This window comes from Alligator mississippiensis, chromosome 3 (genome assembly GCF_030867095.1).
Source record: "Alligator mississippiensis isolate rAllMis1 chromosome 3, rAllMis1, whole genome shotgun sequence".
NCBI lineage: Eukaryota > Metazoa > Chordata > Crocodylia > Alligatoridae > Alligator > Alligator mississippiensis.
In genome coordinates this window covers 267,277,595-267,293,840 of record NC_081826.1, presented here as the reverse complement: position 1 = coordinate 267,293,840, position 16,246 = coordinate 267,277,595, and the positions used below count along the sequence as shown (strand labels likewise).

Below are 16,246 nucleotides of genomic sequence, written 5' to 3'. Positions count from 1 at the left end.
TACTGAGCTGTGGCAGGTAAGATTCTCTGGCTAGATGTGATGTGTCTTATTAGACCAACTAAATAGTTGGAAAAAGTCCTTTGCAAGCTTTTGGGCGCAAACACCCTTCCTCAGGCAATAGGAGACTCTGCTGCTGTTCTGAGATCTCCAAGGCAGAAAAGATGCTAGGGCAAACTTTTGCAGTTTGCAGCTAAGGTACACTTAAATAGTTTGCTTAAAGGCTTATTTAAAAAATCTTTCCCCTGGCCAGTCTGTAGTTTTTGAGGCACACGAGCCACTGAGAAAATGCTTTTAAAGGCTTTGAATATTTCCCCTGCTGACTTGTCTTTTAGTTCCAAAGCCCAGGCATGCTTGGATAATATGTCTATTGCTGTTAAGATTCATAGATTCATAGATGTTAGGGTCGGAAGGGACCTCAATAGATCATTGAGTCCAACGCCCTGCATAGGCAGGAAAAAGTGCTGGTTTCAGATGACCCCAGCCAGATGCCTATCTAACCTCCTCTTGAAGACCCACAGATGCACTTAAAGCCTCTGTTGTGTTTGAAAAATGGTTGCATATCCACCAAATATGCCTGCCATTGCACATCCACATCTGAAACAACAGTCCTGTTTCTTTTAAAATGTCTTCTGACCAACTTGTATAGGGTGTAAGCATCCTGATCTGAAAACCAGACAGTCACCTGGCTTTTGGTCAGATTCTAATTCTGATTTTTGGCCACTGCAAAAAGTGAATTAATCCTGCCAAAACTCCCTGCTGCCCCAGGAGTGTAATACATTTCCTTTAACAAAGTCTCCCATGTATACATGACTGATAACCATGGTACCCTCCTTGCTAACACGTGTATGGTGGATTCAAATGCCGGGAAACAAATTTAAACAGTAGTAAAAGAAGGGTTATTAATCAGGTAATGAAATGCAGCATGTACAGAAGTATTCAGCCATGTCCCGAACTCCTTTCTTTTAGACAGAGAGAAAAACCTTCTCTGAATAGGGGTGGTCCATGACCTCTATGGGTCCATATGCCTCTTCAGTGACCTCCGTAAGTTCATGCCCCTGCTCCATAACCTCCGTAAGTTTGTACCACTGCTCCATGGGCTTTGGTGGCTCAGATAAAACTGATACTACCATCTTCAGTCTCGTCTTGAATTACTCTCTTTTAGACACAAACAAAATCAGTTCACGCAAGAGACCTGTATTCTCACAGGTCTACCAATGTGCACGTTTTGAAATCTCTCTATAAAGGCATCATCTACCTGCAAAGAGATTATATAGTTAACACAGACCCACCCTGTTACCATAAAAAGCCACTCCCTCCAAAAAATCTAGATTAGTTACCTCAGCAGAGCCTTTGGGATTTAACTTGTCCATCATTGCCATGCTCTCTGCTGGTGGCTCTGATGTGGACTGTTGGGGGTCTGCCATGGTCCCTGAACCTGTTTTAGGACTTCAGGAATCTATTTCAAACACTGAGATCTCATCCAAAGTGCTTCTGACAGATGTCTGAACAGTGTCTGAGGCTTCCACAGTGTAAAAATCCATATTTGCTTCTGTCTGCATTAGTGTGCATTAGTGTGGTTTCAGAAAACATGCAGCCTGGTTTGGAGGGTTTCCTAACAGGATTTGGAAAAGAGAGGCAGGCCAGGGACTTCTAGCCTAGGTCCCATCCCTATACTTGCTCCAATTGGTTTGGTGCTGTTCCTAAAACACCCCCTACTGATTGGTTGAGGGTGGCAGGGCATGTTTTTAGACGGGTCACAACCCCTTGATACCCGATAGCCCATCAAGGGGCAGACCTGATGTCACAGGGGCATATGACAGGGCAGTAGGGGATTCTGGCACCAACATGGTGGCGAACATGGCAGCCTGGGGGTGGGACTTCTGATGTCACAGACCATGTGATGGGGCAGGACTTTTGGTTCCAGAATGGTGGCCAAGAGGGCAGGGTGTTTGTCAGGGTGTGGGGCTTAATGTTTGACAAGTAGTGTACCCGTTTATACTACTTTTGCATCTTATATAGAATCATAGAATAGCAGGACTGGAAGGGACCTGTAAGATGCTCAGGTCTGGTCCCCTGCCATGGGCAGGAGATAATTGGGCTCAAACAAGTTCAATGAGGTGCTTGTCCAGCCTCCTCTTGAACACTGCCAGGGATGGTGACTGCACCACCTCTGCTGGTAGTGTTTCAAATTTTAGTTACCCGGATGGAAAAGAAAATTTTCCTTGTGTCTAGACTAAACTTTTCCTCGACTAGCTTGTGACCATTGGACCTCATCCTCCCGAGGGGTGCCTTTCTGAAGAGTTGTTCCCCTAGATCCTGGTGTTCAGCTCTGACATACTGGTAGATGGCTATCAAGTCACCCCTCAGTCTTCTTTTATTCAGACTGAACAAACCCAGATCCCGAAGTCTCTTCTCATAGGGCCTATCCCCCAGGCCCTTTATCATGCAGGTGGCTTTTTTCTGCACCCTTTTGAGCTTATCCACATCCTTCTTGAAGTGCAGTATCCAGAACTGAACACAGTACTCCTGCTGTGGTCTTACCAACACTGAGTAGAGGGGGAGGAGCACCTCTCTGGATCTATTGGCAATGCATTGGCTGATGCATGCCAGAGTTCTTTCTATTTTCCCTATTGGTGACTTCATCACACTGACAGCTCATATTCATCCTCTGGTCAATTAGCACCCCCAGGTCTCTTTCGAATGCAGTGCCAGCCAGTGGACCACCACCCATTATATAGATATGGTGAAGGTTCTTCTTATCGAGATGAAGGACCCAGCACTTGTCCCTATTGAACCTCATCTGATTGCATTCAGCCCATAGGACCAGCATGTCAAGGTCATTCTAGATCCTTGCCTTGTCTTCAGATGTCCCCACAGCTTGGTGTCATCTGCAAACTTAATAATTGCACTTTCCACTCCCTCATTCAGGTCACTGATAAAGATATTAAAGAGCATGGGCCCAAGCAATGATCCCTGTGGGACACCACTGGAGACAGCCCTCCAGGATGAGGCCACCCCATCAATAACAACTTGCTGGGATCAGCTGCTGAGCCAGTTGCCAACCCACCTCACTGTAGTCTGGTCTAAGCCAGTAGCCTCCAACTTGGTTGAAAGAATTTAATGGGAAATGTACTATATGAAAAAATATGAGGACTTCATTAAAGTCCTCTCCTCCCCTTTTTAATCTGCAAATATCAGGAAATCTTGATGTATTAACAGCTCATTTGCTTTATCAATACAAGTTATTTTATTTGAAACCATATTGAAAAATGAAAAAAATCAGGTCATGAACGTGTCAACATGTCAATCACATTGTAAAACTGAAACTTCATGATATATAAGGATCTGTGGTGGGGGGGGACAGGGGATGGACATTTTTGGCAGAACCATGTGAAGATGACCTTTGCTACATGAACAGTGGACTGCTCCATTGTGCTTAACATGGAGCTATATCAAACATGCATTCAAAAACGAGCTGGGGCAAAATATAGCATTCTGCTTGTTAAGCAATATATTTATGCTCCATGGTCTGCCTGCATCAGCTTCTTGCTTTCTATGTGGTACATTAGATGCTAAGTGCTAAATTGCCTGTGAGCTCTGAGAAATTCTCTCTCTACATGCACTACTCCTACACTTCTGACTAACCTGAACCTCCCTCAGTTTAAAAGAAAGTGATTGTTTTTTTGATGTCCTTGGTTAACAGGTTGGAAGTCCTGTTTTTCTGTTCAGCGGTGGAAATACATGTCAGTCATTTGTCCTTGCAATTCTGTTGGCTGTTCCTAGATGTTGGGCAGTGCACAGCCAAGGCTCTGAGCCAGCCAGGGAGGGAGGGAGGTGGAGGATCCCAGTTGCCTCACCCTTCATGGCTGATTGGCCAGGAGGTAGCAGCCCTGCCTCTCACTGCTGATTGGCTAAGAGGCCTGATGGTCTTGCCCCTCACCAAGTGGATGCCCTGTATTCTGGGGATGCATTAGTGGCCACCCTATTTAACACAGTTGGTCAGAAATAGCCTTTATCTTGATCTTCAGAGGACACTGCAAAGCCCATCTTTTGTATTGTTTTAAAATACCCAACATGAGTATTTACTGTAAAATAGCCAACGTGAATAAGAACTGAAAGTGCCCTAACAGTAATAGAGGGCCCAATTCCTTGCATTTGCTTACCATTATATCTTGTGAGTAGTAATGATGACCTCAACAGGAGTTAGACCTATAGTATGTAAAGTTAAGCATGTACAGGCATCTTTTGCAAGACTGAAATCTATATTTGCAATCTACAGAGTACTACCCAAAGATTCCAGAGGAAAAATAAAAGCCTACTATTGCATGATCTTTTCCAGAGAAGCTCCTTAAGGCTAGAGATGGATGACAGTTCCTTGAAGTGACTCCACTCATAGCCTGCATGCATCTACCAGTAGGGTGCGTCTACCTGTGCAAATGCTCTAGGGTGAGTTTACCTTAGAGTAATTTAGAGTAAACCCACTCTGGGCAGGCATCTACATGTATGGAGAAGCAGAAGCAGATTTGCTGCTCATGGCAGCAGTTTGTTTCTACCCCCACTGGCCTTCATTAGCCAAGGGGAGCTCTAGGCTCCCCCTGAGTGCTAGCCCAGGGGCTAGCAGGGTGCCAGGAGACAGTTTTCTCCTGGTGGGAGATTGCTCCCAGCAGCTGCCTGCTGCCAGGGCAAGCTCCACCACCAGATCCTGGGTGGAGATAATATCTCCCTGCCCCGCAGCAGGGAGCTCCCAGCCCCTGCTTCGTGATCACCATTGTGGAATGGGGGCTGGGAAATGATTATTTCCAGCCCCAGTTCTGCAATCTCCAAGCGGGGGGCTGGGAGAGTCTTATCTTATAAAAATATCTCCCAGCCCCCACTCTGGAATTGCAGAGCTGGCACTCGGAGATAAGAATTTCCCAGCCTCCGTTTCATGATCACCGTTGTGGAGCGGGGCCTGGGAGCTCCCTGCTCCCAGGGCAAGGGGACATTGTTGCTGCCCAGCTCCAGTTGCAGAGCCTGCCCCAGCAGCAGGCAGCTCCCAGGGACAGGGAGCAATCTCCCACTCCCTGCTGCCCAGCTGACCGTGAAAACATTTGCTCCTAGTTAGCCATCTACATGTGCCATACTGTGCAGTAATTTCTCAAGTAAATTTGCTACTTGTTTTTACACGTAGTGAATTTACTTGCAATTAGAGCAAATTACTGCACAGTAAGCATCTGCACATGTAGATAGTGACACTTGCTGTGTAGTAATTTGCTTCAATTTCGAGTAAAGCGTCATGTGTAGGTGCGCCCGTAATGTAGTAGGGCATGGGATGTTTGATCAGATACAAGCATGATAATATAGAGATCCATGAGCTGAATGTCACAACCCAAAGTTGTGGTTTTTGTTTGTGCGCGCTTCGGCACCACTAAATTACGCTCCCGCCTAAATTGTAGCTTTCTTTGCACGATAGAGTTCTCCGCTGCGGGAGAGAACTGTGGTGCAATGGGGGATTTCCTGCCAAATTACAGCTTCTTTGCATGGTGCATTTCTTTTGCATCTTAGAGATGTATGGTGCAAAGGAGTTCCCGCCATTTGTATTTGGATTTGCGCCACACTATTGGCCAGTTCTAAATGTAGGCAGACGTGGCGGCTAGCTATTGGCTTGCTAGCTATATAAAAGGCTTGAGTGATTTCCGCCCAAGTTGGAGGACTCCACGAACACCAGGAGGAGGAGATTTCACCCAGTGTGAAGATCTCTAAGCGCTGCGGATCCTTACGGACCCAACGCTTTTCTTAAGCAGGCAATAGAGGCTTAACAATCAGACCCACAGAGCTTTAACTACTCCGGAGGGGAAACAAAAGAACGAACTGCCTCTAGCCTCTCCCCATCACCGAGCACAATCCAAGACGTATCCCTTTCCTGTAAACCCAATTTTCGAACCCACGGAGCCTAAATAACTCCGGGGGACCAGGGAACTGAACCGAACCCGCGGAGCCTAAACAACTCTGTGGGAAAGAATTGCTGGACCCGCGGAGCCTAAACAACTCCGTGGAAAAGAATTTGTCGTAGTCCTCTAGCGAGGATTTAAGTGGAGCTGCGCCTGGAAACCTGTCCAGCCTACACCACTACCATCTTTGGGTGTAAGTAAATAATCTTTTCAATCAACCACTACGCGTTTGTGACTAATTCTAGCTCGCCACTGGTTTTCTCCGACCCCGTGTGCCCGGGCTGCTGGCCACAGCCCGCGTGCGCAAAGACGGGCCGCGGATCGCCCCTCCTGACTCGCACTTGGCAGCGGGATCGGGGCCCGGCCTGCACACTGAGAAGAAGAAATAGAAGGCAGCTGAAACAGTGAAAATGCTAATGTCTGCATGCACTATGGACATTATGCATAATGGACTATTGACTTCCAAAAAGCCTTCAATCTGGTATCCCATGATGTTCTCGCAAGGAAATTGGAGGATTGTGGGCTTAACTGCAAGACAGTTAGGTGGGTACGAAGCTGGCTGCGGGGCAGGCCTCAGAGTCCTAATGAATGGATCTGTGTCATCCTGGCAAGAAGGGGCCAGTGGTGTCCCACAGGGGTCAATGCTTTGTCCAGTACTTTTCAACATCTTTATCAATGATTTGGATGTGGGGGTGAAGAGCTTACTGGCCAAGTTCACGGATGACACCAAGTTATGGGGAAGCGTGGTCACACTTGAAGATAGGCTACAGATACAGGTGGATCTAGACAGGCTGGCATGTTGGGCGAGTTGGAACCAGATGAAGTTCAACACTGAGAAATGTAAAGTGCTTCGCCTGGGGACGAACAACCCTCTACGCACCTACAGACTTGGTGTGGCACCAAACTGATCAGCACCACAAATGAAAGGGACCTGGGGTAATAGCAGACCACAGTATGAATATGAACTGGCAATGCGACACTCTTATCAGCAGGGCAAATACTACTCTCTGGCATGCATCAACTGATGCATCTCCAGCAAAACCAAGAAAGTGATTCTTCCGCTCTACTCAGCATTGGTGAGACCCCAACTAGAGTACTGTGTCCAGTTCTAGGTGCCGCACTTTAACAAGGACATGGTAAAACTTTAAAGAGTCCAGAGAAAGGCCACCCGTATGATTAGAGACTTGCATGGCAAGCCATGTGAGGAAAGGCTGATGGACCTGGGACTCTTCAGCCTGAAAAAGAGAAGGCTGAGAGGGGACTCGGCAACAGATTACTGCTACATCAAGGGCTCAGTGAACAACTGTTCAGCAGGGCAACCTTTGGGAAAACCAGGAATAATGGCCACAAACTCCTGGAAGACCATTTTAGGCTCAACATTAGGAAAAACTTTTTCACAGTTCAAATGTCCAGACCATCGGCAACGTGTAGGGGGTATACGGGGGAGGGGCACATACCACCCCTGAGATTGGCCACTGCTGAAGCTGCTGGCAGCTTCTGCAGGCAGTCGCTGCCTGCACACCCCCACCCCCCGCCAACATGACTGGCAGCATCTGCAGGCAGTCCCCGCTCATCACCTCCTTTCCTGCTGCCGAAGCCGTCAGTGGCAGCTGCGGGTAGTCCTTGCTTGCCTGCTTGCCACCCCCCCCCCCCTCCGTCACTGACACTGCTGGCGATGACTGCGGCCGGTCTTTGCTCACCGCTATGGTGCTGCTTCAGTCTCGGGAGGCACTAGTCATTTATGGTCCAGACTGTGGAATAAGCTCCCTCCAGAAGTGGTGCAGTCGTCTACACTGGAAATCTTCGAGAGGAGACTGGACAGTCACCTTACTGGGGCCACCTGACCCCACCTGTCTTTTCTGCCTGGTGCAGGGGGCTGGACCTGATGATCTTCCGAGGTCCCTTCCAGTCTTACAATCTATTAATCTATGAATCTATGATGTGGTACTCTCCAAGGAAAGAGGGGAGAAATGGTGCCAGCCTGACACATTAAACATTATCCTAGGAGGTACCGAAAAAATCTCATCAAGAATGGACAAGGGAAGTTTCATTCTTTTATTGGAAAGGCAAGATAAGTGTACATGAATTTTCTAATTAGGTCTGAACTCAGAGAATATGATGAAATGATAAAACAATGGGGATAAAAGGGATTCAAGAAAGATGGGTTATTTGGGAGCTGATTTGCTGTAGTCAGCCATCATGGGACAGGCAGAATCTCCCTTGCCAGCCCAACTGTTTAGTAATCTGATCAAATGCTAGTAATTGTAATTACAGTGTGGGTATTAACAAGTATTTTAACACTGCTATTTAATGTATAGCTAGTATGTTGTTACCGTATTTTTGTTTAAACTAGCCATACAAATAATATTGGACTTTAGATTTAATAAACACATTTTATCTGAAATGCTGACTGAGTCATTTGAATTCCAACACCACATCAGGCTTTCCAGACTCTACTTCCTCCCTTGACTGCAACTGAGAAGGGCAGTATTTGCCCTATAGCCTGCATATACTGAAATTCTCTGAGCACTTTTATGTTTAAAAAATTAATGAGACTGAAATTTTCACAAAAATCTTCTCCTAGGTCAGTGGCTCTCAACCTTTCAGACTCAAGGCTCCCCTCATTAGATTCAAGATATCTCTCAGCTTTTCACTTTCATTCATTTCTTGCCTATGGAAAAATAATAGAACAATTCTTCTGTTGCAAAGAACTCAGAAAAATCACAACAGGTGAATCCAGATGAGCGTGCAAGTGCGTTTCCCTACAAACAAAAAACAGTGGCACATATCTGTGCTGCTGCTAACTGTCTCCAGGGAATGCACCTGCCTGCGCGCTCTGCTGTGGGGCAGTTGCCCCAGGTGCAGTAGGGGAGGCTGGGGCCAGCGCCTGGGCTGGCCCCAACAGCCTTACCTGGGATCCTGAGGGCCTCCTGGGGCTGCAGCAGCAGCAGCGATCCAAGTACATGAAGCCTGGACGGCAGCCAGAGGATGGCTTTGGTCAACCAGACTCCTGTTTTGTGGGGTACTTACTGCTACCGCGGGTGCCATCCTGGTTTTTTCCACCATGTTTTTTTTATTCATACCAGGATTTCCTGGTATCTCATTTTGGCTCTCTGATGCAACTATGCAGCATGGAGAACCAAATCACATGCATAGGGTGTGTTTTGTGGTACCTCAAAAGCTTTTGAGGCAGCTGTAAAGCGCATGTTCACACTCATGCAGATACGCCCAACAAATCAAGATGTTTTTGACACTATGAATTCCTATTTTGAAATCTCTGGTTTATTTTGTGAATTGCATGTAGATGTTTGCACCCCTAACCATGCTAATATTGCACAGCATCCACAAAAGAATCTCACAGCACCCTGCTGTGTCACCGTGGCTGAGAATCACTGTCCTAAGCCAGGGGTATCCAACCTTTTTTAATGTGGGCCCGGATCATGAACTTTTTATCACCCAGTGGGCCAGCAGGAGCAGGCGCTTGCACGGACTGTCCAGTCTGGCCGCAGTCTGGGGGTGCAGGGGTCAAGGGGTGCCACCTGACCCCACCGTGTCCTCCCTGCCACCTGGGCGGCCTCGAGCATGCTCCCACACCTGCGCACCTGGGCTTGTAGCAGAAAGCCCCTTTTCCTCTTGCCTGCAGTTGCTCTCCCCTCCTTGGATATGGTTTTCCTCTTCTACCTTTTCTTCCTTCCTCTTTTTTTCACTTTAAGATAAGGAATTGTGTTTTGAAATGTGCATGTGTGCATTTTGTATCTCCCCTTGTATTTTGGTATTTTTATCTATTTGCGTGCCATGGCATTACTTTTGTAGATTATATTTTATACTCCTCACCTTTCAACTTTCAACTAAATGTGTTTAGTTTCATAAGTAAGTTATACATTGTAACAATGTTAACAAGGACAGGAATCAAACTGCCCTTCCCTGTATCAGGCTGGCCCCTGAAAGAGGGAGTGAATCAGTGATTGAATGTGTAACACGGTAGCAGGCAGCAATTAACACCTAAGGAAACTGCAGATCAACCAAGGGAAGAACTCAATAGAAGACAATGTAACAACTGGGAAATCTCTAAACATCACTGATCAAGGGCTAGAAGCCCTGGCCTGAGTTAATCAACGCCAGGGACCAACTTTTGGGCTGAATATCTCCAGATCAACCTCTCTCAGAGCCCTATTCAAAATTCATCAACAGACTCCCAAACCTGCACATACATGCGGACGACCCCTGGGGCTGACAGATGCCATCCAGTAGCCACCGAGGGGGGAAATCCCACAAGGGTCAACGACCCCTGGATTGGGCAACCCTGAAAACTGGGGAGTCACCAAAGTCTGCCAAGGACAGATCAAAAGCAGTGAAAAGTGACCCTCAGTGGCGCCCTCTTGAACTCCAACTCAACTAGACCTGTCCAGCCAGAAGGACCAGCCGGTGACCCCCTTCTGGAGGATAACACCACGCTGAAAGAAGCCTCGACTGGCCATCGACGGCAGACTCTAGCACTTGTAGGATAGGTATACCTGACTCTTGTAGCTTGCTACTGTGTGTGTGTATGTGTGTGTGTGTGTGTGTGTGGCAGAGTGGGGGGACCAGCCCCAAGGTTTATGATTTAACTTCATTACAGTGTTTCAATCCACCTAATAAACCAGAATTTTAAGGCTCCTGAGTTGGACATTTGTAGCCAACAGGCTTAGCAGCCAAGGGGACATATGGGGACTCTGCAGGGGGGCACGGGATATTCAGGGATACTCCCCTGCTCCCTCTCCCCCGGGGCAGCCTGAGCCCGAGCCCAAGCAGCAGGGGTCCCTCTCTCCCCGGGGCCAGTGACTCACCACCCCCAGTACGATGTCTGAGGGTGTGGGGGGATGCGGGGAGTTGGGAGCAACACTGGCTTCCCGCCCCAACAGCAACAGCGGCAGCAGCATCTCCCGCAGGCCCGGCCGCAGCATCTCTCCGAGCCAGCATCCATGCCCCCTGCGCCCGCTCACTGCACTGCGACCTGCTCCAGCCCATGCCGCCGATGGGGACCGGCGCAGGGCAGTACCGGCATGCAAATGAGGAAGGGAGGGGTGGGGCTAGGAACAGAAACCCTGCAATGTGGGAGAGGGGAGGAGCTGGCATGCAAATGAGGAAGGGAGGGGTGGGGTGATGAAGGGATGCCATGAAATGAGGGGGGAGGGGAGGAGCTGCACCGCGTTGGCAATGTGAAGCTGACGCAGTGCGTGTGGGAACATTGTCCCTTCCCCAGCCCTTCAGCAGCCGTTAGAAAGCTACTGAGGGGCTGGGGGAGGGACAAGGGGTGGGAACAAAAGTAAACAGTGTTTACTTTCGTTTCCTGTCGCAACACCATGGGCCACAGAAAATGGCTTGGTGGGCCGCATGGCGGCCTGTGGGCCGTTTGTTGGAAAAGCCTGTCCTACACTCTCTTTTTCCTTTTTAATCTGCTGGCAAACTGTGACTATGTCTACATTAGGACAGCTCCTCAGTATAGGAGTATAGTAGTGTAACTAGAATTGAACAAGCAGGGCACCTGTCCCAGGTGCCAAATTAGGAGGGGTGCCAGAATTACCCACCACCCCCATAGGCAGCATTGCAAGGGTGGGAACTCCAAAATACTTCCTGGCTGCTGTTGCTTTAAGAGCAATACAGCCAGGGCAGGCTCAGATGGGTCTGCTTAGAAGTTCCCGGATGGATAAAGCTGCTGCCCCAACCACCTAACCATTTTCCTTGCTCTCTGCTTCAGTCTCTCCAATTTGTCCACATCCTTTCTATAGTAGGGGGCCAAAAACTGGACATAGTACTGCTGTGGCCTCACCAATGCTGAAAAGAGGGGAATAATCACTTCCCTTGCTCTGCTGGCAATGCTTCTACTAATGCAGCCCAGCATGCTGTTAGCTGTCTTCACAAGGACATACTGTTGGCTCATGTTCAGCTACTAGTCCACTGTAAACCTCACATCCTTTTCTGCAGAGCTGCAGTTTAGTCAGTCAGTTCCCAGCCTGTACCAGTGCATGGGATTGTCCTGTCCCAAGTGCAGGACTTTCAACTTGTCCTTATTGAACCTCATGAGATTTATTTTTGTCCAATCCTCCAATTTGTGTAGATCTTTCTGAATGCTAGCCCTACCCTCCAGCATATTTACTACTCCCCCCAGCTTGGTATCATCTGCAAACTTGCTGAAGGTGCACTCCATCCCATCTTCCAGGTTGGTAATGAAAATATTGAACAAAACTGGTCCCAGGACCAACCCTTAGGGCAGTGGTTCCCAACCTTTTTAGACCACAAACCGGCAAACCATGGGCCAGAAGTGTCCACAGATTGGCAGATTGTGCACTGGCAAAGTGCAGTCTGAAAGTGACCGGCTTACTGCGGAGTGGCAGCCAACCCTTTTTTATTCTCAGTACAAAAAGGGGTTGACTGCTGCTCCGCAGTACGCTGATCACTTCTGGACTTCTGGTCTGGCAGCCAACCCTCCTGCAGATCAGTAGCCGGGCCACGGCCTGGGGGTTGGGAACCTCTGCCCTAGGGCACTCCACTTCACACCAGCTGCCAGCTAGACATTGAGGACAGTGCTGTCTAGTGCCTTAGACATATCCTTATTAGAAGGTGCTCTACCTGAGGCAGGGATTCACTGTGGTTAGCATTCTCTGTCCAGGGGGTCATAATTTGAAGTGGAAACAAATCCTGTGTGGGAGGGAGCTGTGTCCAGGGTATGAAAATTGCACAGTATGGTTCTAAACTTGCTTCTACTCTAAGGGCATTTGTTGGCACAATTATGTCAGTTTGGATCACACTGCATTCTGAAAACTGTAGCAGCAGAAGTCCATGCTGTAGGCCTGGCTTAGTTCACACAACTGCATTTCAGGACTCATGAAGCAGAAGGTCCTAGGTCAAGGGTTGATAGCCTATGACCTATGGGTTGAATCTGGCCAACAGAACCTTTTGATCCAGCCCACAGATATGGGGCTTCGGTGGCATTGGGCGGTAATAGGTTTTGACAGCAGTCACTTTCCCTGTGCTGGCACCCACCCTTCTACCTGCCAGCTCACCTTTGCCTGACCCAAACTGGATCAATCCAGCCTGCAGCCTTAAAAGGCTGTTGACTACTGAGCTAGAGGGTAATTATTATTTCTACTGTTGTTGTTTCAATGGTGCTTTTTCTTAACTTCCCTGTATAAGCCTGTGGCAGGGATGACACCACTGGGAAAGACTCACCTGAAGAAGGAGAGGAGCAGAGCTGGTGGGACACCGCAACAAGCCGGAAGCACGGTGGGAGCGGAGCCGTGGCAAGGAAAAATGCTGCAGCAAGAACAAAGAGGAAAAGGAGGAATGGGCTCAGGAGAAATGGGACTGGCTCCAGCCTTGGACACACTTTATGGCAGCATGCTGGACCCTCAGAGAGAGAATAAAAACCCCGCTGGACCAAAGACAGGGAGGACTGGAAGTGAGTCTTTTGGTAGGCCCAGAGTGGAGCATAGCCTCACTAAGGGAAAGTGATGGCAGCCCCAGGAGGGAGCTCTTGAAAATAAACTAAGCCCAGCAGGGCTAAGCTACTTAACAGATACTCCGCCATGGACCCCAGACATCTCTGCACAGGAGTGGACCAACCAGGGGGCTGAGGGAAGAAAGGGAGACGGACGCTTGGACGGCAATGGATACAAACCAGAGAGAGGGAAGAATATACCTGGAAATCAGGTAACTTGGGGTCAGGAGAGATTCTAAGCCAGTTATAATACAGCCTCAAATCTGGATGAGACGACATCCAGACAAAACCTTTTCTAACTTAAAAGATCAAGACAAAAAAACCTATACCATGACCAGCCCAAGAGAATTGGAAAATAACATCCTTGGTTGGTGTTAGGCGGGGTGTAGAGGAGGCGGAGCCCCAAAACGGGAAGACGGACAGGAAGTTGAAGGAAGGTGCCAGGAAAGGCGAGACGTACTATCTTCCTCCCAGTAAACGAATTTATTCCAGAAAAGACGTGGCAGGTAAGAACCTCTGGGGACCTTACAAGACATCTAACCTAGCAACAAGCTGTCCATTCCCCAAGTGACGGCAAAGGCCGAAAAACCCATAAGAATGAGGTGCACTAGTGAACAGCATGGGAGATTACAAAGGCAATTGAAAGTTTTATTCTATTTTTGAGCAAACTCTCAATAAAATGGATGCTATATAAATGCATACTATAGAAGATCTCTTCAGGTTGGCCTTAGCTAACTTTGTTTTTTTGTATGTGCAACTATTTGTACTGAAAAACTAGATTCTTTACATATATTTCCATTCATTGTGAAAAGTAGAATAAATTATTGTATGTATTTTTTTCTACTTTATAATTTTCCCTCTGTTTTTTTTTTTAAGCAGTCTTTTACCTAATAACAAGTAATATAACAAAGAACCCATTTTTGGCAACTTATACCTCCTCTTAATGGATTTTAAAAACTTGCAATTTGGCAGGATAGAAATCAGCAGTTTGAGAGTTTTAAAATCAGCTCTTCATTTAAGATCCTTTAAAAATGTCAAAGTCATAAAAGGAACTGCAAACAATAAAGAGCATAGTATAAAATTTAAACCATAAAAACACTTGTCAGCATCATTTTGGATGACATTTAAACATACTGTTGGTGTTTTATTTTATTGGATCATCATTTTTCTCTCCTTACATAAGATTTTCATGTCCAAGACTTACACTGAAATTTTACATGGAAATGTGTTTTCAAAGTGAAAAGAACTCCAGAAATTCACTATTTATGGCTCTAAAATAGAATACTTTTATGTAGCTCTAAATAAAACAATAACATATAATAATATGATATATATTATAAAATATATAATATAATCTAGAATATTGTATATAGCTATAAATAATTTAAAATACATTTAAAGTTTCCTATACATGTTATTTTGCTATTTTGTGCTACCTAATTCATTAAAATTTTAAAACTTAATGAAAAGACTTTTTTTTTTAGTTTACATTATAAAATTAAAATCCTACTTCCCGACACCAGGTTCAAATCCAGTCGATTCAGGAATCAAATCCCATTGCTTTTAATTGTCTGGTTTCTGCTCTTGCTATCTTTTATAGAGCTAGTATGGCTTAACAGCCACAGAGTTGCTTCCGTGGGATACACATATCAGTTTTCACCTATGGACTGATGTTTAGCTTGAAAACTCTTATCAGCTTCACGTTAATTACCCTGCAGGACTATTTATATGCATACAATTAATCATATGTACAAGCGTTGGCAGGATCAGGGCCCTACTTGCCTTTCGTTCTCTTATATTTAGGAGAAAACTAGGGTGTAGCTGGGCAAACAACATAGATTATTACCCTTGGGAAGTGTTTTAGGGATGAATCACACATAGACAGACCCCTGTTTCAAGATGTGACAAGCTTGTTTGTGTAGCTATATTTCACATCCGTATTTTTGCACTCAGTGAGCAGCTCTGGCACCACTGAGTTAAACAATGGGAACATCCCATTCTGACCACAAAATGGCTAATGCTGTTGGCATGCAGAATCTGCAGTGAATAAAAATGTCACTGACTTTGTATTCGACTGTGGCGGACTTCTGAGAAGGGTGAATAATTTTGTCTTAGGAGCATGGAAGATGTTAGGGTGCATCCTGAGGGAGTCCATACTGCACACAAAAGCTATCCGTACAAGCGTGGAAGGATGCTGTAGAGCTGTGATTTCCGACCTTTTTGAGATTCCAGGCACCTTTCGGAAAAAGCCAGCTCTTAGTTTACTCCTTTTTTGACAACAGAGAAAACAGATCTCTTGACCATAAGTTAAAGGATGCGTCTGTTGTGGCTCATCTGCTTTACCTGTGGCAGGCACGGTAGGTCTGTATTGCCTGTGCGGCACCACGAAGAACCCGAACGCAAGGCTGCTACGGCTGCACCGGGCCTAGGTGAGCGAGCCCGGCCTCGCCCGCTGCCCCACGCACGCAGGTCCCTGCCGCCTGGAGCCCGGCGGTGCTCGGGAAGCTCGGGACGCGGCGCCGCGCTGAGTAGCAGGCGCCGAGGCAGCGCGCACCTGCGGGGCTCCCGGCCTTCCCTGCCGGCATCCCCCGCGCCGCGATCCCCGGCGTCACTGCGCGGCCCCGGGGAGTCCATTAATTACGGTAATGAGCTCTCCCCCCACCCCTACGGGGGACTCCCGGCTCCGACGCGCTGGGGATTCCCCTTGCGCAGCGCTCGGAACGTTCGGGATTGTTCCCAGTGACATCACGGCAGAGGGGCTCCCCGCTGGCTCAGGCTGCGCCAGGCCCCGCCCCTTTATCGTTGTGTCGGGCGGGAGGGGGTCCCGAGGCGCCGGGCT

The 16,246-nt window shown here is 47.5% G+C and overlaps 1 protein-coding gene across 3 annotated transcripts; it reads right to left on the bottom strand.

Annotated features, from left to right (window-relative positions):
* Window positions 1–653: 653 nt before the first annotated feature.
* Window positions 654–16,208, bottom strand: LOC109285302 (uncharacterized). 3 transcript variants are annotated; one of them, XM_019496031.2, is made up of 4 exons: window positions 15,751–16,208; window positions 15,471–15,643; window positions 13,140–13,223; window positions 7,835–8,601 (listed from the first exon to the last, which is right to left on the bottom strand). In XM_019496031.2, exons 1-4 carry the CDS (start codon window positions 16,039–16,041, stop codon window positions 8,526–8,528), a joined length of 624 nt encoding a protein of 207 aa, XP_019351576.1. In that variant the 5' UTR covers window positions 16,042–16,208; the 3' UTR covers window positions 7,835–8,525. The 3 variants fall into 3 exon arrangements, with proteins under 3 accessions (XP_059581141.1, XP_019351576.1, XP_059581142.1); XM_059725158.1 differs by lacking the exons at window positions 7,835–8,601; window positions 15,471–15,643 and adding an exon at window positions 654–1,255; XM_059725159.1 differs by lacking the exon at window positions 15,471–15,643.
* Between the last annotated feature and the right edge of the window lie 38 nt (window positions 16,209–16,246).

What these genes read in the sequence shown, in the direction of transcription:
- LOC109285302 (XM_019496031.2), bottom strand. Translation starts at nt 16,041, where the DNA reads ATGGACTCCCCGGGGCCGCGCAGTGACGCCGGGGATCGCGGCGCGGGG. An exon ending in CCGCCACAGTCGAATACAAA is followed by an intron (nt 13,224 to 15,470) that starts GTCAGTGACATT and finishes TTCTTGCTGCAG; the next exon opens with CATTTTTCCTTGCCACGGCT. An exon ending in CTGCTCCTCTCCTTCTTCAG is followed by an intron (nt 8,602 to 13,139) that starts GTGAGTCTTTCC and finishes ATTTTTCCATAG; the next exon opens with GCAAGAAATGAATGAAAGTG.